Raw genomic sequence first — 24,488 nt, 5'->3', positions numbered from 1 at the left:
TCTAGGTGTTCGCTGATTCATTGTTTGATTATCTTTTCCAGAATCTTCCCAGGTATTGAGGTCAGGCTGATAGGTCTGTAATTTCCTGGGTCCATTTTTTTTTCCTTTTTTGAAGATGAGAACTACATCAGCTCTTTTCCAGTCCTCCGATAGTTTCCCAGTGCTCCAAGATCTTTGAAAGATATAGTTCAGTGGTTCTGAGATCACATCTGCCAGTTCCTTCAGAACCTTGGGGTGTAATCCATCTAGTCCTGGTAATTTGAACTCATCTAGGGTGGACAGGTGCTCACTTATCATTTTCTTGCCTATCTTAATTTATGTTTCTAATATGTTTTTTATGATACTCTTTTTGATAGGTTGGACTATCAAATTATGTACAAAGGCATAAGCGTGCAACATGGGGTAAAATAATGTAACCAATTATATGGATGGATTATTACAATGTCTATTCCTTCTCTGTAATTAGGTGCGCTATCCAGAACGGATTACAATTCTGAGAGGCAACCATGAAAGCAGACAAATTACACAAGTATATGGATTTTATGATGAATGTCTGCGGAAATATGGAAATGCCAATGTTTGGAAATATTTCACAGATCTGTTTGATTATCTTCCTCTTACAGCTCTAGTAGATGGACAAGTAAGTAATGTTATGCAGCTATGTGGTCTCATTAGGTTTCATTAAATGAAGATTGATCATTTGATAAAACAATATAATTTACATAATTATATTTGAATAATAAATGAGTGCCTGATGTTGCCTTTTTTGTTACTCTTGTAACAAAAGAGTAACATCTTAACATTCTCAAGAATGATGCAGATGTGTGAAAGTGTAATAATTGTCTCATGGTAATATAATTGCCTGATGCTGTGCCTCAGATCTCACATCCTCAGTTCATGTTATTAAATGAAAATGCCCATATTTATTCACAATACATTTATCCATAATAAAGAGTAAACATTCAGAAGACCATATGACTCTAGATCACGGGTGTCAAACTCGCCACATAACGTGACGTGTCGCGACATATCGCAATGTTTTGCATTGCCGGCGATGGGGTGGCATTGCGGCTTTGGTATGATGAAACCGGCCCGTGGGCCGGCAGTTTAACACCCCTGCTCTAGATAGATATAACTTAAAATATTAATCTAAAATGTGCTAGTAGAGTACTTAAAAATTTGAATACCCAGGAAGATCAGAAGCTGTACTAATTTTAACTATACCTTATTGTAGAGGAAAAAAGTCAGTGTTATGAATTTCAAAGAGAGTGTCTACTAAGCTAAGCTACAATTATCCACTGTCAATTTATGTCTTGACATTATGATTTAGATAATCCAAACCAAAGTAAAAATTGCCAACATCTTCCATATTGGTATGCTAGGAAGAGGGAAGGCTGCTCAGTTACACTGTCTTAGTTTGGTGGCCTTAAAAAACCAATCAAGAAATAAAGGTTTAAGGTAGACCCTGCCTGCATATGTATAGCTTTAAAGAAGTTAAATCTTTCCATCTTTTCTCTTATTAGATCTTCTGCCTCCATGGAGGTCTTTCTCCTTCTATAGATACACTGGATCATATTAGAGCACTTGATCGTTTGCAGGAAGTTCCACATGAGGTAATATTATTGAAAATGACTTATGTTTTTATGGAGACGATGGTATTTTTCATGTTGTTGAAGAACTTAAATTGTAGAACGTTAAAGCAAATTAACAATTTTTTAGAATTGAAGGCACTAAAATTAATATAGAAGCAGCTGCTACTGTTCCCATATATTGGAGTTATATACACATGTACAAACTAATTTTTTCCATTTTTAAATAGGGTCCAATGTGTGATCTGTTATGGTCAGATCCAGATGATCGTGGTGGCTGGGGGATTTCTCCACGTGGTGCAGGCTACACATTTGGTCAAGATATTTCTGAAACATTTAACCATGCCAATGGACTTACATTGGTGTCTCGGGCTCATCAACTTGTAATGGAGGTAAAATTATATTGTACCAATCAATTGAAGATTCAGTGCCTTATCTTTAGGCAAAAAAAGTTTATACAAAGGTTGTCTATGGAGGTTCTCAGTCATCCGGGTCATATTTGTCCCAAAGGTGCTTTTTCAGGAGGCAACTGGACTTTCTTGTTTTTCTTTGAAGACGTTCCCCTTCTCATCCAAGAAGCTTCTTCAGCTTTGACTAGATCAGTGTTTCTCAACCTTGACCATTTTAAGGCATGTGGACTTCAACTCCCAGAATTCCACAGCCAGCAATGCTGGCTGTGGAATTCTGGGAGTTGAAGTCCACATGCCTTAAAATGGTCAAGGTTGAGAAACACCGCACTAGATGGTGGGGAAGTACAGTTTATATGAAGGAAGTACATGTAAATCTGAAATGGCAAAGGTGTTTCAGATCTGGCACAATTGCACTAGCTGTACCTCTCAGCAACCATGCCTTTTCTTAGTCGTGTATGATAGTCATGCATTCCCAGGTAAATACTTGTCACAGCAGTTATACTGTATTATTGTCTCTTTAACATCTCCTGAACCGAAATGCATTTTTTGTAGTACCATGTTCGGCTATGCAAAATCACGGAAAAATGTAACTTTAAAGTGCTGACTGGTACAGTGAACATATAAATCTCATTGGAAGTATTTATCTGCCTTTGGATCAGAATATCACAACTTAGTATATATAGTCTCAGGATAATTGTTTTTTTTTCCAGTAGGTTAAAGGTTAGTATATATAATATGTATATGGGCAAATTTCAACTAATACATTAATCCAGTCCCCTCTTCAGATTTTTTAAATTCATTCACCAGTCACTCTTGTAATATGTCTGCAATTATAAGTAGCTTTATATTTTACCAATCTTAATGGCATAACTTTTAAATGAGTGAATTGGAGCATTTTTAAAAAAGATGAATGTGTTTAGTGCTTCACAATACAAACCTAGGTCAAAGGTTTATGATATTAATGATCTAAAGAAAATATTTTAAAGAATTTTGTAGAAGACATGTATAGTTATAAGATTTTCATCTCGGAGTGCATTGTTAATGTTTTACATTTCAATAAAACATATTTGCAAAAATTAAAGCAAGACGTTTATTGGATATCTCTCAGTTAAGTCATGTATCTTGTTTTATTGAAACTATTTTTCTCCCATTACAGGGCTACAACTGGTGCCATGATCGAAATGTAGTCACTATTTTCAGCGCACCTAATTACTGTTACCGTTGTGGAAATCAGGCTGCTATCATGGAACTAGATGATACTTTAAAATATTCCTTGTAAGAACCTTCAGTTTTAACAAAATATATTTTAGCAGAAAAATAAGACTGTAAAATTAACCCAGTAGGTTATAATTTGCAACAGAAAAATCAAACCAAATGAACTAAGGTAAATACTATCCAAATTTAACATGGGATGTGCACAAATAGTTACTAGGTTTTTAACTAAACTGGTTGAACATGTTATGTGAGCAGAGTTTGTGTAAGACATGACTGAGAACACACGAATTGAAATTTGCTGTTTTCACATAGTTTTGATTAGGCAAGACTGCCTTTTTAAAATAGGATTCACTAGAACTTAAAATAACAGAATTGGAACAGACCTTGGAGTTCTAGTCCAACACCCTGCTTGAGCAGGAAACTTTATACCATCCAGGATAAATGGTTGTCCAGTCTCTTCTTAAAAGCTTCCAGTGATGAAGCACCCACAATTTCTGAAGGCAAGCCATTCTACTGATTAATTGTTCTCACTGTCAGGAAATCTCTACTTAATTCTTAGTTCTAGGTTGGATTGTACCTTTTGTTTCAGTTAGTGTAAAATATTTTCTTAATGATTGTATTACAAATCAAACCTTCTCTTAATGCATGGTATTTAATATTTAGTCCTGTTATAAGGAGCTCAAAACATAGAAGGATAGAGTATCTGAAAACAAGCTGTATGTGTCCCTTCCCAACAACATCCTAAGCTCAGGTAAAATAGCTGGATTTCAGCATTTTTTTCCCAAGGACCTAGGTCAGGGGTCTTCAAACTTGGCCCTTTTATGACTTGTGGACTTCAGCTCCCATAATTTGTCAGTATGCCTGGCTGAGGAATTATGGGAGTTGAAGTCCACAAGCCATAAAAGAGCCAAGTTTGAAGACCCCTGATCTAGGTGATTTTAAGTTTGGAATGGGAAGTGCTTGTCTGAGCTGCCAGTTGTTGCCAACCCACCCTTAAACACCCTGTCTGCTCAAAACCTGATAGAAATGTCTCAGATGTAATTATTGTTGGCTTCCAACCCTCCTCTAGAGAACTCTCCTCAAACACTTCTTGTTTGTGGTAAAGCATCTTGTTACTCAAAACATCCCCTCTCTTAACTCATAAAAACTATTTTGACTCGATTATATGCATATAGATTACATAAATATAACATCAATATTAATATCCCTTACAAGCTGAGAATCACATATAAACAAGTTTATACGTTCATAATCAGTTAAAAGTAAAGGAAGTGGTTTTGTTTTCTTTCCACAGCCTTCAGTTTGATCCAGCACCTCGCCGCGGAGAGCCTCATGTTACTCGGCGTACCCCAGACTACTTCCTATAAACATCTCAGCCTGGCCTTCAGCAGTACTAGTATACTTGGCTTTTTTTAAAAGCAACAATTTATTTGATAAGTTGAGGTCTGTCTCAGCCTAAAGCCTCTTTATGGACCAAACTGTGCCAGAATGAGGATGAGCAGTTTTGAGCACAACGTAAGACTGACTTCACACACTAAACCTTTTATCAGTCAATCCAACAGCCAGTTTGCCTGCTGTAACTGTAGTAACTGGACTGTTCAGAGAGAAGAGGTAATTCATTTCTCCCTTTCTTGCTTATATGTACATTTTAGTTGTAGTGTTCAACTGGCATGTATTAACATTTTGAAGTTTAATGAAAATGTACAAACTAATGTCCCTCTTAAGCCTATTGCCCTCTATTTTATTGACATAAGTAACTTAACTGGAGAAAAGAAATCTCTTGGGAGTATATTGTCATAAGCTTTCTTTCCATTTAAACTAGGTTACTGTTCTGTGTTGATCCCTTTTTTCTGTATATTTGTCATGAAAGTGCTTGCATCTTATTGATGTATTTGAACAAATAAATCTGCAGATCATTATTCCAAACAGATGGATATGCTGAAATGGAATAATTTATCTGTTTGTGTTTCTCTTCAGCATGCATACAAATAATTATCTGCTTTGTTGCATAAGATAGATCAGGCGATAGATTATGACTGGAAATTGAAAGAACTTGGCCTGATATTACCAGTCTAAGAATGTGTATGGCAAACTTCACTGGAGACCTTAGCATATAGAAGTCTTTAATTAAATTTTCAGGCCTACTATCCAGATGAAATTCAAAATGAGCACTATCTTCTGTTCTTTTAACCCAATATATATAAAAGTTTGGTAAATGTAATCCAAGAGGGTAAAGAGTTCAGATTTAAACTAGTGAATTTAAAATAGTACACCTGAAATCTCAAATTAAAATCTGTTTTAAATAAAGGGGAAAATGATGCTATAAACTTACTGAAGAATTTAACTGAACATAAAATGCAAACAGCCTAATTCTCTTAACAGGACACAAGTGTAGCAAGAAATCATGTATCCCATTTAATTTAGCATTTGTAAAAATGCAATGGGACAAATCCCTGGAATGGTGTTCATTATTCCCATTATATTATACAGGACTTACGTTCAAATATATTTTAGAATTAATATTTTGAACTATAAATATTTTGTGAAAGTGAATAAATATCTTACTGGCTGTTGATTCAGAAATGCAGTAGGAATATATAGTTGTGTATTATTTAGCATATGATAAAGAACATGGCAAAAAAGTAAGCATATGCACACAACCTACTTAATTATATACAAATCTTTTATAGAGGGTTGGCAGTGGAAAAGTTGCCTGCATTCATAGCATCCCTTAAAAGCTATACGTGCTAAATAGGTGACAGCAATCAGCCCTACTGCCTCCTGGGCCTCACGGCAATAACAAAAAGAAGAGAGTATGGTTGTATATGTATCACCTAGGACAGACATGTCAAACACAAGGCCCAGGGGCCAGATGCAGCCCGCGAAGTGATTTCATGTGGCCCGTGAAGCCATCCTGGAAACAGTGAGGGAATGGCCCCCTCTGCCTTGGCCCTGGCCCAGGCCAGCTGGGAGCCAATGTACAATTTTGTGGTGGCCATCTATGCTGAAACGCATTCAGTCTTAGCTCCATAAGGGCCCCCCCTGGCGTGGCCTGAGAGGAACAGTGAGGCTCCTCCAGTGGACCATGCTTTGGCACTTGCCCTGGTCCCACTCCCTTCTGCCAGAGACCCTCAGATCTATCCCACTCCTGCCCAGGCCCCCACAGGCACCCTTGACACGAACAATGTAGAGTTGGCCACTCCCACCCAGTAGGCCACACCCACTCCCACCCAGTAGGCCGCACCCACCTTGGCCACACTCACCCGGCCCCGAGGGCAACCGCAATGCTGATGCAGCCCTCAATGAAATTGAGTTTTGACACCCCTGACCTAGGATGCAGCCATCTCCCCAATCCACATTTTTCAATTTTCATAACTAAGAAATTAATATCACTTAATAAGGTTATAGCTGAATGGGAACTCTTACTGCTATGCTTTACAGAATGTGATATTACTTGTACAATTTACTTCTTGTGATAAAAAGCTTGTTCCCTAATTTATAGTTAGGTTACAAATATCTGTACGTTGGTAATTTCTGTTGGAAACAAATCAAAAGAATAGTTGTAGGAAGGTACATAGAATAGCCTATGTATTGAGTTTTAATTTTATAGGGGGATAGCATAAATTTTAAAAAAACATTTAGAGTTTTACCAAATATGGATTAATAAAGTAGTGCTCTTACTAAACTCTTTGGGGCTAAGTTCTATATGGGTTACATTTGCCCTTCCCAATAGGCAGGGAATGGCATCTTTCACAATCCAAGGCTCAATAAACCAAAATACTAATTATTAGACAGTTTATAATTGCAGCATTTTCTCCATTTGTTCCTCTGTAGCCCAAAATGGGGGTTTTTTCTGCTTTACTCTTAGATTTTACTTCCTCTTTGAGGTTAAAGTATGATGTCATATGATAATTTACTTGTTATTTTAGCACATTTTACTACTGCATTCTCAGCAGGTCTCTGCTCAGAGGCTAACTAAGGTTGAGTCTGGCCAGTACTTGGATAGGAGACCACTAGGAAACACTAAAGCAGGGAACCTGAAAACAACAAGCCAGAAAGCAATGACAGATCCACTTCTATATTGATGCCAAAGTCACTATGAATAATGTCCAAAATGTCTCAAGGAATCAAGCGCAAATAAGGGGACTTTTTAAAATTTGAAATTATTGTTTTCAAGTATCATATAAATTACATCCATGTATATAAAGTTGTAACAGCAGAGTGAAGACTTGTCTTGAACTGCACAATTTTGTAAAAAAAAAAAAAAAAAAAAAGTAATTCGCCATGGGGAAAGCCAAGTTATGTACAGCTTAACGAAGCGTAACAAGTTCTTCTGAAGAAGTTGGATGAATAGCCACTGTCTGATCAAAGTCAGCCTTTGTTGCTCCCATTTTGACAGCTACTGCGAATCCTTGGAGCATTTCATCACAGCCCAAGCCTTGCATGTGAAGTCCTACCACCTTAAAAAAAAACGGTCATAAACAGGTTAAGGACATGGCTTCAAAAGGACTTTTTCCCCCCACATTTCACAGTTGCTCCTACCTTTCTACACTAGGAGCAAAATTTTGTATACCGTATTTTCCGGCGTATAAGACGACTTTCTAAACCCTGAAAATCTTCTCAAAAGTCGGGGGTCGTCTTATACGCCCAGTCGTCTTATACGCCGGAAAACACGGGTATCCTATTTTATTCCTTTACACATGTGGTTTGGCATAGTTCACTCAGTTTTCTCTCCCCCCCCCTCTCTCTCGCTCAAACTCTATATTTTAATTGGAAAAGTTGGGGGTCGTCTTATACGCCCAGTCGTCTTATACGCCGGAAAATACGGTACCTATAATTTTTTTGTGTTGCTGTGTCGTTTTATTTAAGTTTATACAGTCTTAACACATCGTGCCTGGAAGAGTATTAAATGCTGCAACTCATTATAAGTGCTTCAGACATGGAGTAAATATTGGTTTGATGTGAGTTAGGTTCAATGAGCCTAGCTAATTACAGTTTATGCGAGAAGCAAAGGCCGAGTGTGATGTACTTACACATTAAGTAACATTGGTACCTTCTCTTCCTGTCTCATTTCCTTACCTTGAATAGAATTTCCATGAAAAGCAATTTTAACATACAGCACCTTCACTCTTCCCTGATTTACTTACTTTTTCTTGTTTAGTAGCACAGACCAATTTCATCACACATTTTGTTTTCCTTTCTGTTACTGCGTGGTACATTGGGACGAAAGAAGTTATATAAATTTTCACATTCTCTTTTCCATAAGCATTTACGGCTTCCGCTGGAACAAAATGAAATAACATCAGATATATTTGAAAAAGCAAAGAATCACACAGTTGGCTTTCTATCTAATCAAATGTGGATAGTATGTACATCTCAAAAGAAATAAATATTGACAAGTTTGGTGATAGGTGAGCTGGTGTCCTTCACATATGGCTCAATCAAGCACGTCAGTGGTTCTAATTATGAAAAAACTTGTCCAAAAGCCTTTGAAGATCATTAGTTTACCAATTGCGGGTCTATTACGTGTGTCACATCTTAGGGTTTGATGTGCAGTTTGTTTATTTAAAAAAAACGAAACAAAACACCAAGCTTGATATCACAGTTTGTAACTTCAGCTTTAGAAATCCTATGAATAGAGGCGCTTTACTCATACTTCCCATTAAATGTTTTAAAATGTTTAAACAATAAAATAGATAGCATGATGGATAGCAGTATTCTGAACTTGGGGAATGCTTTCTAATATAAAGAGAAACAAGAAGAATGTGTGATCATCCCCAATTCAGCTTTTTTCTTCTTCTTTTGTTCAGTTGGCCCAATTCTCAAACTACCTGCACAAGATCCTGCAGTTTTCTTCACAAGGTTTTTCAGAAGTGGCTTGTCATTTCTCTTCCCTTGTTCCGAGGGCTGAGAGAAAGTGACTTGTTCAAGGTGATCCAACTGGTTTTGTGCCTAAGGCAGGACTAGAACTCACAGTCTCCCAGTTTCTAGCCTAATGCCTTAACCCAGGGGTAGGCAACCTTGGCTCTTTTATGACTCGTGGACTTCAACTCCCAGAATTCCTGAGCCAGCCATGCTGAGGGGAAAGAAAGAGGTTTCCATGCTTAGCCATGCTGGCTCAGGAATTCTGGGAGTTGAAGTCCACAAGTCATAAAAGAGCCAAGGTTGCCTACCCCTGCCTTAACTGCTACACCAAACTGGTTCTGTCCGTAGTCCATAATTTATATTACTCTATCAGAGGTAGGAGTGACCTGTGCATCTACAGCATCAGTAATACAAATGAACATAAGTAGAATTTCTATCAACACCCTGTTAATATAAAAATTCAGAGCTGACACATCCTTACCAAGCCACTCTTTACAGAGAATGTCCCAAAGGAAATCCACTCTCCGTATATTATTCAACCCAATTCCAATCAGTCACAAAATCCAAAGATAATAGGGGTAGCTCATCTTAGTAACAGTTCTATTTCACTTATATTTCTCTCTGCTCTTTCCCCCCCCCCCCAATGAATAAGAAACAAGAGCCTACCTTCTGTTAGTCCCACTGTTCCAATAGGTGGATGACTGAAAACCACAGTCGGAATGTTGGTATAGTCAAGTTTAAAATCCTTTTTATTTTCAAAAAGCCTATGTGCCAGTTTTCTTCCAGCTGCAATTGCAACTGAAAAATGCAATATTTATTGTCATAATAATTCATTCCATACATTTTACTACATAGCGTTTGTAGGTGGTCACGCCACACTTCCCACGTCTTCACAGCCCTTCCTCACCCATTTCGCTTTGTTCCATTTTACAATCCCAAATGCGCTTATTTGATATAGTCCTTAAAACATTGTTACCTGGTGTGAGGAGTGCTTTCCCACATACATCTCCAACAGCATAGACCCCCTTTCTGCTGGTATTTTGGAAGTCGTCAACAATAATATGGCCTTCCTTGTCTACCTTAATATTCTGATAGTAGGAAGAAAAATTAAAGTCAAAGCTGGCATCCTAAGAAATACTATCCAAGATACAAATTGAACAGGAGGGTATCAGCTTTTTTAGTGCCCTTATAAAGGAAAAGAAAGAAATTATTTCAAAGAGTAAACAAGCACTCGGCCTATCCATAGTGTCAAGAGCTTTGGGGGAAAAAATAACATTTCCATAAACATTTTTCAAGCAAACTAAACCTATCTAAGCAATATGAACATTTAGGTTAGGATAAGATTATCATGGGGCATAGGGTGGGAAGCTGAGTCATGAATTATCAACAGTCTTTGCCCTCCTTCCCCTCAATGTTTCAGTATGCCACCCAGAGTTTCCTCATTTGTTACATTTGTTCTCTGTAGTAGGAAAAAATACAGAATAGCAAGTAGCATCAAGGTAAGAAAAAAAAATAGCATCCCATTGTCACCTGTGGCTACTTTCTCCAGTTGACCTTAGCCACATTATGCCAATTGTAATATAATCTGGATTGTGTATGCCATGCATTTAACATTCCATACAGTGTCAAGAAACAAAATTCCCACTTACCAATTGGTCAAAGTTTAGCTCCTCAGTATTGGGCTCTCTACCGATGGCCCACAAGAGACAATCAACATTCTCAATAGTGTTCACAGTGGGTTTTTGATTAGGAAAAGAGGATGTAACCGTTATTGCCAAGAGTCCCGAAGGTGATTTTGTAACTGATTGAATCTGTTGAGAAACAAGATTACTGAAGAATGCTAGAGCAAGATCACGCAACAAATTGTTCATTTTAAGGCTCAAACCCTAGTTTTCTTCTTCAAAAATACCCTTGTTGCTAAATACCTAGGTCAGGGGTAGGCAACCTTGGCTCTTTTATGACTCGTGGACTTCAATTCCCAGAATTCCTGAGCCAGCCATGCTGGCTCGGGAATTGAAGTCCACGAGTCATAACAGAGCCAAGGTTGCCTACCCCTGGCCTAGGTGTTGTGAAGTTACATATACCTTATGGCTAGAATTAGATAGTACTGGTAGTCCTTGACGTACTACCTCATCTGGGACCACAATTTCTGTTGCTAAGCAAGGTGTTAAGTGAGCCAACCTAATTTTATGACCTTTTTGCCATAATTGTTAAGCAAGTCACTGCAATTAAGTGAAACACACAATCATTAAGCCAATCCAGCCTTTTCCATTGATTTTGCTTATTGGAAGCTGGCTGGGAAGATCACAGATGGTGATCACACGACCCTGGGATGCTGCAACTGTCATAAATATATGCCAGTTTCCAAGATCCTTAATTTTGGTCATGTGACCGTAGGGATGCTGCAACAGTCGTAAGTACGAAAACTGGTTGTCACTTCTTTTAGTGTCATTGTAACTTCAAAGAGTCACTGAATGGTTTTAAGTCAAGGAGTACCTGTATGCAGTTTTGTTGAGAGACCCCACTTTCATGTGAAGAAAAAGAGCAAAGGTAAGTATAATGGCTGCTGAAGTTTTGAAATGCCAGAAGGGGCGCAGATATGTTTACTGAGGTCAGAGGATAAGGCTCAAATATCCTGCATTGCTGTCATGAAAAATTATAATTACCTAGTGAAGAACCATCACTATGTGTGAAGTGCAAAACCTGCTCAGTTGCCAGTATTTGTTATCTAATTTCTCTTTAAAAATACTCCTTTTTTTAAAGTATGCTCAAAAATGCCTAAACTAAATGATAAATCTATTTGGCAGGATTGGTTTTTTTTATGCTTCTATAATGTCCAGGGTTTTTTAAATCTGATTCTCAAATGAAATAATGTTGATTGGTCGGTATTTTAAATTGGAAGACTGTTTTGGATACAAAGTTTATGGCCTTGAAATGGAATTTTACTGTAATGTTATTATTATATATCAATCAATTAGATCTTTGTTATAGTTTTTAACCAGTATAAAATAGGAAGTAAACAAAACTTTGACATAAAATCCTGTTGGCAACATCCAGATAAAACTCAGGTCCTAAATAACTTGTCACTACCTCAATTCTTACAAAGCAATTTGACAGTGAGTAATACAGGTTATTAATATGTAATCCTGATTACAATGCAATACTCCTTTCAATCTGTTCAGGAATGCTGCGAAAGCTATCAATACAATAGCTGTGGTTCGTTCATGAGAAAGAAAACCCATATGCATGGTGATGATTTGTTTTTCCTTTCTCTCAAATGGCAGCATTTGGATCATTTATACATGTGCTCAGAAGAATAAAGCTAAACAAAATTGGAAAAACTTATATTGTTTTGAAACTGTTAAAGCAATAGAACATAACGAAATGGGAGCTTCCAACTGAAGTTGGAACGACTTAGCTGCAATTGAAGAAAAATTATGCATACAGGCAATCCTCGAATTACAACCATTCATTCAGTGATCACTCAAAATTGCACCAAAGGTGGTGCTGAAAAAATGGTAATTCCACATGGTCCGTGTAGTTACAGCTGTTGCAGTGCTCCCATGGTCAAGAAATCAAAATTTGGGCACTTGAAAATTCACCAACACTTACGACTGCAGGGGCAGCTCAACTGACCCCATCTGTCCTTTTAGCTGCCCTATGCTCTGCTGGCCATGCCAGCCAGCCTACCACTCCTGCTGCCCTACACTTGCTGCCCAGTCTTGATGACTTTCACCATCATCTTCCTGCCACTGCTTATGAGGCGCACCTGGCCTGGCCCTCCATGAGGCAGCAGTTGGCTGCACCTCCCCTTATCCAAATCGCATGTGGCCTTGTCACAACGTTTGGAAGGGAAGTGCATGAAAGAACGCTCAGCTATGTTGGCGTGAAAGCATTCCAGACAAATAGTGGATGTGGCCTTGGGAAGAAGACTGGGGCAGCCAGCAGTTGTCTTGTGAAAGGTCAGGCTATGTGCATCTCATCAGCGGTCACAGGAAGATGATGGCAAATATCAGCTGGGTGTGGCAAGTCTGGGAAGGCCAGCGAGCACAGGCTGAGAGAAGTGACAGAGTGCAAGATGGCAGAGATGGGGGGGGAGAGATGAGTGGATGGGAGGAGATGAAAAGGAGGCGGTCCCTTAGCTTGCCAAGACTCAAGGCTGGGAGGGACTAAGCCAGGAGTGGTTTGGATCAAGATGGGTCCTTGGTTAAGAGCGGATGGGATTTAGTTAACAACAGCAAATTGGATTGCCTAGATTACGCATGCTTTACAACTGCATTGCTTAGCAACGACAATTCCAGTTCCAGTTGCCGTTGTAATTCGAAGCCTACCTGTACATGAAAATTCAAAATTAATCACTACAAGCAGCACTAAAGAGATATTACCTTGCAATGTTTCCAGACTTCTACTCCACTATGTTCCAACCCCTGAGTGCAGTTTGAACTGATCATAGAATCAAAATTTCTCAGCACCTATACAAAAAAAATAATTTATCAGACTGCAAGTAAAGCCTTTACTTACATTTAATTATGGTAACTTTCTTTGTCATTGATTAATATCACAGAACATTTAAGTCATAGCCTCACAAGCCTGAACTCCCAAATGCAATTTTTTCTCAAATTTATCCAGCTCCACAATTAAATTGACATTTGCCACAGAGCTATTGCCAAAGTTAATGAGAATTAAATCTGAATGTATTACATGTGTCATTCAAATTTCATAATCTCACTGTAAGACTAATATAGCCTAAAGCCACACTGTGACTTTCATGGTTAAATTGAGGTTGGAGATTAAATTCTCTTTACATCTATATTGTTTTCTAGCTACTACACCATACTAGATCTTACAATCAGAAATATGCCATAGACTTCAATCAAAAGGAAAGACAATGTGAAAAGGAAGAGATGGAGAAATTGAAAATGTCTGTCGGAATAAGCAGTAAATAAACAGATACCCATAAATGGACAAGAATATTATTAGCAAGTGCTTCTGAGTTTCCAAGAGAAAATAGTGTAGCTTGATTTTTAAAAGGAGGTTTAATTCTAATTATAATCAAGAAGTGAAAAAATAATGAGGTTTTAAAGATTTTTGTCAAATTATCAATATTTAAAAAATAAAAGCAAAATGTTAAGGCTCTCCATATGTTAAAAAACAAAGATTGTGCAATGCAGTGTGTGAATGATCCACTCCTGGTGTAAATATGGATACGGCAAACTGGTTCTGCCCTTTTCGTAAGGTTGTATTCTGCCTGTGGATGTTAGTTCCAAGAAGAACTGGTAGTACTATCAACTGTCACTTAGGAAGGTAAACAAGTGAGTGGCCCTTACCTCATTATAACGTATCAATAAGGACGTCTTGGAGCCTAATGTGGAAAGAATACCAGCTAATTCAACAGCTATGTATCCAGCACCAACAATAACACTTCGCCTAAGAAAATGGATTATACATCATATCACTCAGATGCATGTTCTCCTCCACAAATCTGCTCATTGAAATATGTATTAGCCACACCAGGAAGTCCAAACTTCTCCATATGTTATTGGATTCAAATCCCATCATCTTTTACCACTTACTATGCTGGGCTTAATGAAAGCAGTTAATTCAATAATACTTTTAATGCCTTTATTGCTTTCAATAATTCTTTTAATGATTCAATTATCAAGAATGTTTATGTTTGAATGATGTTCTCCCAATAAACGTTTGATTGCAGTGGTGTAAAAGTCTAACAAAGAAATGCCTAAAGGGCTATAGCTGTTTCTATCCAATTTATAACCTAAGCAATTAGATTTTGTATAGAAGGGTCCTGACTTAGCTTTCATTAAATCAGAAAGGATAAATGGTAATGGTTAAACCAACGCTGGGATAATTAGCAAAGAAGATTTGTATTTACATTTGTTCGAAAGGAAGGAATTACAAGAGAATAAGCAGGCACACAATAAGGAATACACATCAAAAGCAATGCAGTGCTGCCAGCACATAACTCACGGTATTCCCCATTATCTGTCTACTTATTCTCTTGGAATCCCTTCCAAGAGAAAGAAAAAGAGTCAGGCAGAGGAGAAATTGTCTAAAGAGATGGCTTATTTAGACAATCCACTCTGTTCAATTCAATCCATAGCTCGGTTCTTGGCTACACAGGCCTTCCGGAAAGGCCTCTGACTGCGAAATGCAGGCTGAGCTCCATTCTCAACTGAAGAATGAAGCTGCTCCTTTGGCCACAGAAGTGGGCCGGCTGGGCGGGGCTGTCGGGGCTGTCCCTGCGAGGTGAGTGGAAAAGACACCCCCCCTCTCCAAAAATAAGACTTGGTGCCTCTTTTGGAGGGAAAAAAAATAAGACCAGGTCTTATTTTCGGGGAAACACGGTATGCCCACATGTCTTACATTTAAAAGTAGACAAAAGGATCTTGGCTGGGAAAACAGCGCTTAAGTCTCCTCTTCCACTTTGAGGGATGGATGGGGAGTCCCACCACCACTGCCATGCCTTCCCACTTACAAATCCAGGCTTTTAGCAGATGTTGCCTGTTTTTTCTCAGGCCTAAAGAACCAGCCTTCTACAGCTGGCTCCTGGCTAATAGCATACACAGGATGGGTTTCTCAAATATTAGCAACAAAAATGAAAGGACTGTAAGGGTAGATGAATTCACTTGCCAGTTAATTGTGACCATGACCAAATAATAGTGGTAGAAAAGCCACAGTGCTTTACTTCATTTCCTGCTTTCCACTGTAAATAGCTTTCTGGTCACCAAATAGGCAAAAGTGAAAGAAAAAAATAGGATATTTTTAAAGCATTGCAGCCCCCTTCAGTTTCTTTATTGGAAGCCAGTACCTTCAATAGAAGCTTATTTTGTTTGTTGATAGGAATATTGACCATGAAGTTGACATTTCCACAAGTGAATAACAAAAGCAAACTAGCTGCACTGATGTCCAGTATCCACACAGAGGCCCAGATGCTTAGCAATGGGGTAACCCTTCAATGGGAGAATTTGTTTTTCTTGTTGTTGGTTTTATATCCTGGGTTTCCTTCCAGAGTTCAGGTTAGTGTGCACAATGTTCCTTCCTTCTATTTTTCCCCACATGTTTTCCTCTAATTTCCCCAGAGCAAACAGCACTTTCCTGCCCTAATCCTGTTTCAGTAGTGGGCTAGAAAGGAAACAGATATTCCCGCTGCAGAAGATAACACCTAGGAGGGTACATGATGAGTCCCATATCTGGGCTGATAAGAGGTGGTACAGGACCGGTCATGAACTCTGAAATGTGGGACAATTATTGCAGCTTTGTAGCTATACTAGCTTACTGTCTACATCTTTTAGTGGGGAGTGAAAGACTGGAGTACAATAATCCCTATTCGTTTTACAAAATAATCTCTGCTGCAATGCGGCAAACTGAGAACATTTAAAATGCTCAGAATTCATTGCAACTTACTTGGGCAACTCTTCAAGTTCAAAGAAGCCATCGCTAGAGATTCCCAAACTGGCTCCTGCAAAGCAACAAGACATTATCTTCAATATTCATAATCTTCAGCTTTGCGTATAAATAGACGTAACTTGCACAAACATTCACTTTTTCTGAAAGGTTATTTAATTATTTTTCTAAGTATACTATTAAAAAAGTATGAATGAACTATTACAAGGTAACTATGTACGACTGAATCTTTGACAATGCTAAGGAAAATATTCGAATGTCAGCTCAGCTGCACGTTCTTTCTTAAAAACTGGGCAAAGAGCATCATAGAACCCATACCTGGTATCTCACTTTCACTGGGAATTATAGGCCGTCCACCAGTAGCAATCAGTATGTGAGGTGCTGTATATTTTTTGCCATCAACTTCAATTGTGGGTTCAGGGTCAGCTGTGAACGATGCATGCCCACGAATGGTTTCCACGTGGTCCTAGCAAAACCAATTTTTGATTTAAAAATTAAATCAATTTATATACTAGAGAAAGGCATCTTATAATATAGTGTAATGTGGGCCAATGTGTGACACATTTAAATAATTTGAGCTTTTTGAATGATTCAAAATAAATTTGTAAATAAATTTCAAAAATGTAAGAGTGGACTAAGATGCATTATTTTACTTTAGATTATTCCCCCATATTGTCTTGACAAGAACTAATCTATTGTGTAATCCTTACACCTTTCAGAAACAAACTATATAAGTCACATGAAAATTATATCAAGACCATGAAAATTGTAGATTTGAAATGCAGACTAACTGCAATGAATTAAGACATACCCTATCAGTTTTTCTCAAGAGAGAGGGGTAAGACTTGTGCTTTTTCTTTAACTGTACTGTACTTATGTTAAATTTACACTACAGTTTTCATGTCTTTTCCAACAACAGGAAACTGAAATTTGTGTAGAGGAAGACTTGCTCATGTGTCACTTAAGCAAAAAAGCAAGTTTTACACAAATGATTTGCTCTGAATCTTTTTTTTTTTTTTTTTTTTAAATGCTATACACCTGGATGCAAATTTAAAAAAATTAACCAACACAGAACTTTCTGTTTTCAGCTTGTGAAATTCACGGGGTTCATAGCAGAAAGAAGAAATTTAAAATTCGCTGAAATTGAAAAATAAGGCCATTTACAAACCTTATTCAAATTATTTTGATAGATCTCATTCAGTTTCTTCACATAAGCATCACGCTTTTCTTTAATTATTCTATAGTAAAAAGAGTTTTATTAGTATCATATCCTACTTTTCCCCAAGAAGCACACAACGCCCCTTTTTCAACGTATCCCCACAAAAACAAACCTTTTGGGCAGGCTGGGTGGAGAGGCAGCCCAACCCAAGTACCCAATGGATTTCCACAGCTAAGCATAAAGTTGGGTTTCCCAAGCTTTATTCAAATTGTTATTCCACATGGACTTTCTAAATTTACATCTCAAATATCTATCTCTCTACAAACCGAATTAAAACACAATACTGCATAGGTATCTTTTCCCTAAGTAATAAACATAGATATTATGCAGAAAATTATAGTCCTGTTTCACAATTTAAAAAAGTTTTCCTTGCAGAAAAGATGTTTATACCATCCTATAGCACACTGTACATCAAACAAAATACCATTTGTTTGTTATACCTAAAACAGCATTTTAAACAATACAAATGGTGTATCTCAGTGCATATCACAGGGAACGCTACTGTCAGAGCGAACCCTAATATATGAACTATTAGTAGGCTCAGAATTAAATTCTGTGCATGTACTGTTTTGAATTTTCATGAGTCCCAGTCCAATCATGATTTCTTATAAGAATTTAAGAATAATGCTCACAGATAACTCAAAAATCAAAGTGAGATTATTTAGAATAAAAACAATGTCACTATATTAAACTGTGTAGCTTTAAATTATAAATGCTAGGCAGTTTTGGTCCATAACAGAGATTCTTCAGATCTGATAGAGCAGTGGTGGCAAACCTATGGCACGCGTGCCAGAGGCGGCACTCACAGCTCTCTCTATGGGCATGTGCACCATGCTCTGGAGATGGCAACCGTCCCTCTTCAACCAGCCGCCCGCTAACTCACTGAGATCCCACATGACCGGATGCATCTCAGCATGGCTGGTTTCCCTCCCCCTCCCGTCCCATCCCTCCTGGCCTCGCATGCTCTCCTTTTCCCAGGCATGACCCACTGCATCACCTCCTCAGCTGTTGGCCGTCCATCCAGCTCAGAGGCGGCTTCTCTGAACTGCTGGTGGTGGACTGTGGAGCCCCAGAGTGCGCCAGTCGAGGAGCTGGCAGGCTGTGGCTGCTGACGGACACTGTCGGCCCCCATGCGCTCGCTGGCCTCTGTGTGTGTGGGCCGATGGTTTCAGGCAGCAGCCGCCCCAGCCCCTTCCTCACCTTGCCCTGTGACAATGGCACCCCTGCCCTGCCTCACCTTGCCTCGCCTCACCCCGCAGGACGAGCCTCCTGCCCACCACTCCACCTGCCATAGACCCCCTGGATCTTCCCCAACCATGCCCGGCCCCCACAGGTGTCCCTCCCCATGAGCAACATCAAGGTGACCATGCTATCCTTGGCCAAACCCATCCAGTTTGCCATGACCACCACAGTCACGACCACCCAGTGGGCCACGCCCTCCTGGCACCCGGCGATATATAAGTGGGTTTTGGGTTGCAGTTTGGGCACTCAGTCTCTAAAAGGTTCACCACCACTGTGATAGAGTGTTGGAATCCCATACAATCCCACAGATAAAAATCTGGATATGTGTAAGTTTCAAATTAGAAACAATTCTATCCATTTATTTTACTTAAAGAGATATTCCAGAATTTAGCTCAACTTACTTCCAATTAAACTTCACATCAGCTATTTTAAAACCATAATCCACATGATCATGGATGAATTCATAATGAACAGCAGTATTCCACATCACCTGTTATGAAAGACAACATCCAGAGTTTAATATAAGTAATATAAAAATGAATGAGCAAATTCACTTATTCTTGTATACAAACATAAATCAATAATTTTATTCATTCATTCATCATATTGCCCATCTCCTCAAAGTGACTCTGCAGCAAGAGAGAAGTACAAAACTTGATGTTCCTACTCTAAGACATTGGACTGGACAGATCAGGATTCATAACTCATCACTGCCATGATATATGTAATCCAGTAGTTACACTACATATTACGGCCTATGAAGAAGAAACGAGCTTCTCGTTTTGTAATCATTGGCACTTGGCAAAACAATCATATTTTTCAATACCCAGCAGGCCAAACCACGTGTGGCTAATGCACCATGTTCAGTTGTGCCTAATTGAACATATATGGCCCTGGTCAACCAATTTATCAGTTCCCATCTTGGAGGAAGAGGAGGAGGGAATATGTGGTATCTTCTTTTAAGTTAAGCCTGATAAAAGGAACTTGAAATTTATCAACGTCTTTCAAAAACACAGCAAATACCATCAATATCAGAATACCATCTATTTTGACCCATGTAAACCATCTTAACCATAGAACATAAATTTATATGGCTGGAAGGCACCTTAAAGGTCTCTTGTCTAGACCTCTGCTCAAGGCAGAAGACTTTATATCATTTCAATCAAGTGGCTGTCCACTCTATTTTTGAAAACCTCCAGTGATGGAGCACCCACAACTCTGGGAGGCAAACTATGCCAACTAACCTTTCCCACTTCTGGTCTGTAAGACTGCTTATATTGGCAAATACAGTTTGGGGACATTTTTTTACTATTTAAAAATGGTATGTTTAATTAGCAGCCAACAGAAGGAAAGGCATCATCCAGCAGAGGACAGAAGCTAATGGGAGTTCCAAAAGGGCAGAATAGACAATCCCCGTTTATCAACTTTGCTGCAGCTGTTCCAAAACTGCAAAGGTCAAATAGGGGATGGGGGAAACAGATCAGTTTTTTTCAATTGGTACCAGTTTTAGAGTTTCTTTAAATCTTATTCTTATTTTTGTCCTTTCAGTACAATTACTGCATGCAATTTGGATTATGTTAGACCCGCTAGACTTCCATATGAAAATGGAGATTTAATAAATTATATTTTCTTTTCAACTTTAATGCTGTTCCACACATCTGCTCCTCAAACCAGGACTAAATTAAAAAAGCTATGAAAACAGCGGTAAAAGGCAGCAGACATTATCTTTCGTGACAAGAAGCACATCCATGTCTTCCTTGAACCTTGAGAGAAAAAAATTAGGAGGTACTTTTTGTGACTTGGTATTTTTGTTATGTATTTTGGTAAAGCAGGGTAAAAGAACAACACTGTTCTTCAGATGTCTTGCACTACAATTACCTTGCTTTCCAAACAACATGCCCAACATCTGCTAAAGTACTGTTTTGCATTCCAAATAAAGGATAGACATACCCATCAATAATGTAAAAGCACATTTTAGCAGATTTTGAGGGCTAGTGTCATGTTTTTCATGTTTTTATTATTTGTTTTTATTAAACACCCTTCTATGGCACCATAATCAAAACAATTCTGAGGCTCACTGCCCAATTTTAAAAAAGGCCTACAATACAAGGGAGAAAATAAAACATCAAATCAAATCAATTCAGGGCAAAGTTTTCCAAAACAGCTGGTTCTTCAAACATTTTCAAAAAATCAGTAAAGAAGTTCAATGTATTTTTTGAAATATTAGCAAATTCATAGCACACATAAATTCCTTTACCTTTTTAGGTACACATCCAACATTCACCTAAAAGAAAAAAAAACATATTTACTGCAAATTTCATGTATCAGCACTTTTAATATAAGCAAGTATGTTATTTAGAAAGTATGTACGACTACTAAAACCTTAATTTATTAATTTATGATTAATTTTATTTTCTTAATATCAGCAAAATGTGTATCAGTAATGTAGTATACTTAAGGTATTTTTCAAGAGGTGATTGCATGAAAGTGCTGTACACTGAAACCTGCCTCAGATGCCCAATATCTAAGGAATGAGGGAACATTTTATTTTCATTGCAATAAGCTCAGTGGATTAGAATGCCATTGGGAATATGGATAATCCTAATAATAAGAAACCACTTGAATCCTGCATTCATTAGCCTGAGATTAGTTCTTAATTTATTATAACAAATTTGAAGCACATTTCATTATTTATTTAGGTAGATATTGGGTTGGTCAGTATCTGGATAGGGGCTGCATGAGTACTCTGTCTTTCTAAGTACAGTACCTAGGAATAGTTTACATCTGATTAAAGTTTGCATGAAAAAGCGCCTTTTATCTGGCACTTTGAAAACAAAGACTCCCTGAATGATTTGCCTGCCCCTTGGTTTCTTCATGAAAAGAATCTTTGCTAGTTCTCAAAGCAAGCCATTTCATAACCCAGTCAACACATTCAACTGACATGTTCACAGATTCCACTGAATGCCTAAATTAGGGCATTCAGGATGTGTCTTTCATGGACATTTCATTCTAGTAAAATCTTTTCAACATTGGACTCCTCCAGATGTTGCAATCCTCCTTGATTAAGTGCCTGCAAATTGGCACTGGCTGTTAGCAACTACATAGATCTTCTCCACAATCAGCTCTCCCCAATCTGCTCTTTAAGGTCTTCCAACAGCACACCACCTTGCTGCTAATCAACCTTCTCTCTTTTCTTCCTCCTTTCCTAGAGTTATGTAATTTCACCATCTTCCAGAATTCCCAGCAAACACAAAGGATGGGAGCTACAGAAACTACAGTCTCACAACTTTTGAAGGGTTATTAAACTTTGGAAGGCTGCTCTATTTAATGACAGAAAACAGTTTAGAGGTACCGTAAGTTCTTTGAATATACATTCTAAACTTTATTCCTTATTTAGTCCCTTTCTCTGGAATTTTATTCACTCATATTTTGCATTCTTGCATCATTACCAAATCATCAATTTTAATATTGCCAACCATTCTTTCCACAACTAATTTGACATTTTTCTTCAACAAACTATAACTTCAATGCCAATAAGCACATGTTTAGTGTTTGGTCTGTTGAGTTTTTAAAATTAATTTCTTCAGGGACAATCTATTTTTTTTCTTTTTGTATAGCATGATGGGGGACTAGCAACTAATTATGTCATAGAGGTAGCTATAATTGCAACTAGGAAGAAATAAAGATTAACAGTTGGAAACATTCTATAAACACTATAATACAGAACAGCTTGTTACAATCAGAAAAGGACCTGTGGATAACGTTATGTTCCTCTAAAGCAGTGATGGCGAACCTTTTAGAGACTGAGTGCCCAAACTGCAACCCAAAACCCACTTATGCATCGTCAAGTGCCAGGTGGGTTTGCCCTATTGGCTAGGTGTGGCCATTTGGCTGGGTGTGGCCTATTGGCTGGGTGTGGCTGCAGTGGTAACGGCAGACTGGGTGGGACTAAAGAGTTCAATCAATCAATTCCAACTCTGCAAGATCTTTTTTTTTTCCCACGAGAAGTTGAAACTGACTGATTGAACTTTTTTTTTTTTTTGCACATGGTGGCGGAGACCTAAAGCGAAAAGGTTTTATAAAACCCAGCTGAAGGCCTAGGACTGGGGCGACTGCGCGCGTACCCACAGAGAGGGCTCTGAGTGCCACCTTTGGCACCCGTGCCATAGGTTCGCCACCACTGCTCTAAAGGCATCTCATTGACACAGAAGAGATAAATAAGAAATTATAATTAAAAATATCCTGTGCTTCCTGCTTGAGATATAGAAGGGTAAAGACAAGAAATATATGTAGGGGGGGACGTAAAGAGTAAAGCACTTCCTGAAATTTCGGTGAAAAGTGAATTGGCACATAAGTGATGGTTCTACTGAGTCATATTTCTCTTGCCTTGAAGGTTAGAAAAAAAAGAAAAAGAATATTGGATGCAAGATGACTTGGTATGTCGTAAGGCACGGAGTTGCAGCAACACAACCCTAACCCGGGCATAAGGAACAAAACCCAACTGCTGCATTCACATAACAGGCTGAAACGAAGGCTGCTTGGCTTTCCCACAACCACCTGAACCGCAGCCTTATTTTCGCACGGCACGAAAAGAGTTCACGAAAACCAAATAAAACATCGTTTCAACTTTTAACTCTTTCAGTCCTGCCCGCCCCATGGATGAAGAACATAAAACTTCTACGCCCCCGGGCTCTTGGGGAACGCCCTGCCTGGCATAAGCCCAGGCACCAGGTATGCAGGCGAGTCTCCTAAGGGTGTATTTGCAGGCAGCCCCCCTCCTTCCTCTTCCTTCGCCCACACCCCGTTTTCGACTCACGCAAGTGCCTCCGAGTCGCCCTTTTTCAACCACAGCAGTCCGGGCTCCCAGTTGCGCGGCGCGCCGGGCACTGGCCAACCCACCCGAGCCGCCCCCCAGCACCAGGTAGTCAAAAGTGGCGGCCGACGAGGAAGAGGCTCGAAGTTGGGCCATGGCGGAGGCGGCGGCGGCGGCGGCGGCGCTGCGAGAAGGACGGAAGGGAACTGGGCAGAAGGCAAAACGCGGGCGAGGCAGCCTCATCCCGCCTCTTCCCTCATCGGGGTCGAGAGGGTTAACTCTCCTGCCCTCGGCCGCGTCCCGTCTTACGCTACCTCGAGACGGGCAGAACTTTTCCGGCCTCTCGGATTGGCTGCGATATCAGTCAATCTCCAGCGGAGGCGAAAGAGAGAAACGAATTCCGCCTCGGAAGGAGGGCGTTTGCCCTCTTGCTGCTGGCCTCTCGCTCGGCTTGGTTTACGTGTTGCTACGTTCAAGGTTTTTGCTCGCGGCTGTCAGTGGCTTGAGTGGATGGGTGTAAGGATAAGCGCAAAGCCACCTTCTAACCAGAAATGGTTGCTTAGGGGGTCTCCCCTTCCTATAGCCAGATACTGAACTGCAGAGAAGGAGCACAATCACTTGCTGCCGGTGGGGAAAACCGATCAAAAGGAGACCCCGAATGTAGGGGATTCCGCAGCGAACAGCGGAAGATACAGTTTAGGCAACCCTGGTTT

At 39.1% G+C, this 24,488-nt stretch overlaps 2 protein-coding genes across 2 annotated transcripts in view; one reads left to right on the top strand and one right to left on the bottom strand.

Annotated features, from left to right (window-relative positions):
• PPP2CB (protein phosphatase 2 catalytic subunit beta) overlaps positions 1–5,190 on the top strand; it is an 11,385-nt gene extending 6,195 nt beyond the window's left edge. Inside the window, exons 3-7 of the mRNA XM_015813826.1 lie at positions 467–640; positions 1,524–1,613; positions 1,820–1,981; positions 3,156–3,274; positions 4,509–5,190. Of these exons, the coding sequence (XP_015669312.1) occupies positions 467–640; positions 1,524–1,613; positions 1,820–1,981; positions 3,156–3,274; positions 4,509–4,581 (618 nt within the window). The 3' untranslated portion in view covers positions 4,582–5,190. The remainder of the gene's footprint in view (positions 1–466; positions 641–1,523; positions 1,614–1,819; positions 1,982–3,155; positions 3,275–4,508) is intronic.
• Positions 5,191–6,774: 1,584 nt separating this feature from the next.
• On the bottom strand, positions 6,775–24,018 carry GSR (glutathione-disulfide reductase). Its single transcript, XM_015813825.1, has 13 exons — positions 23,779–24,018; positions 21,220–21,246; positions 19,364–19,452; positions 17,670–17,739; positions 16,820–16,967; positions 16,502–16,556; positions 14,407–14,506; positions 13,465–13,551; positions 10,729–10,890; positions 10,056–10,167; positions 9,746–9,877; positions 8,362–8,495; positions 6,775–7,674 (listed from the first exon to the last, which is right to left on the bottom strand). The coding sequence occupies exons 1-13, from the start codon at positions 24,016–24,018 to the stop codon at positions 7,525–7,527; spliced, it is 1,506 nt and encodes a 501-aa protein (XP_015669311.1). The 3' UTR covers positions 6,775–7,524.
• Between the last annotated feature and the right edge of the window lie 470 nt (positions 24,019–24,488).

The sequence above is a fragment of the Protobothrops mucrosquamatus genome, unplaced genomic scaffold (genome assembly GCF_001527695.2).
Source record: "Protobothrops mucrosquamatus isolate PMUCROS unplaced genomic scaffold, P.Mucros_1.0 scaffold198, whole genome shotgun sequence".
NCBI lineage: Eukaryota > Metazoa > Chordata > Lepidosauria > Squamata > Viperidae > Protobothrops > Protobothrops mucrosquamatus.
This window is presented reverse-complemented; position numbering and strand designations above follow the sequence as displayed.

Coding starts and splice junctions, on each gene's coding strand:
- GSR (XM_015813825.1), bottom strand. CDS start 24,018: ATGAGGCTGCCTCGCCCGCGTTTTGCCTTCTGCCCAGTTCCCTTCCGT. Junction 16,557..16,819: donor CAGTGAAAGTGAGATACCAG/GTATGGGTTCTA, acceptor GTTGCTTTGCAG/GAGCCAGTTTGGGAATCTCT. Junction 9,878..10,055: donor GAAAGCACTCCTCACACCAG/GTAACAATGTTT, acceptor TGCATTTTTCAG/TTGCAATTGCAGCTGGAAGA.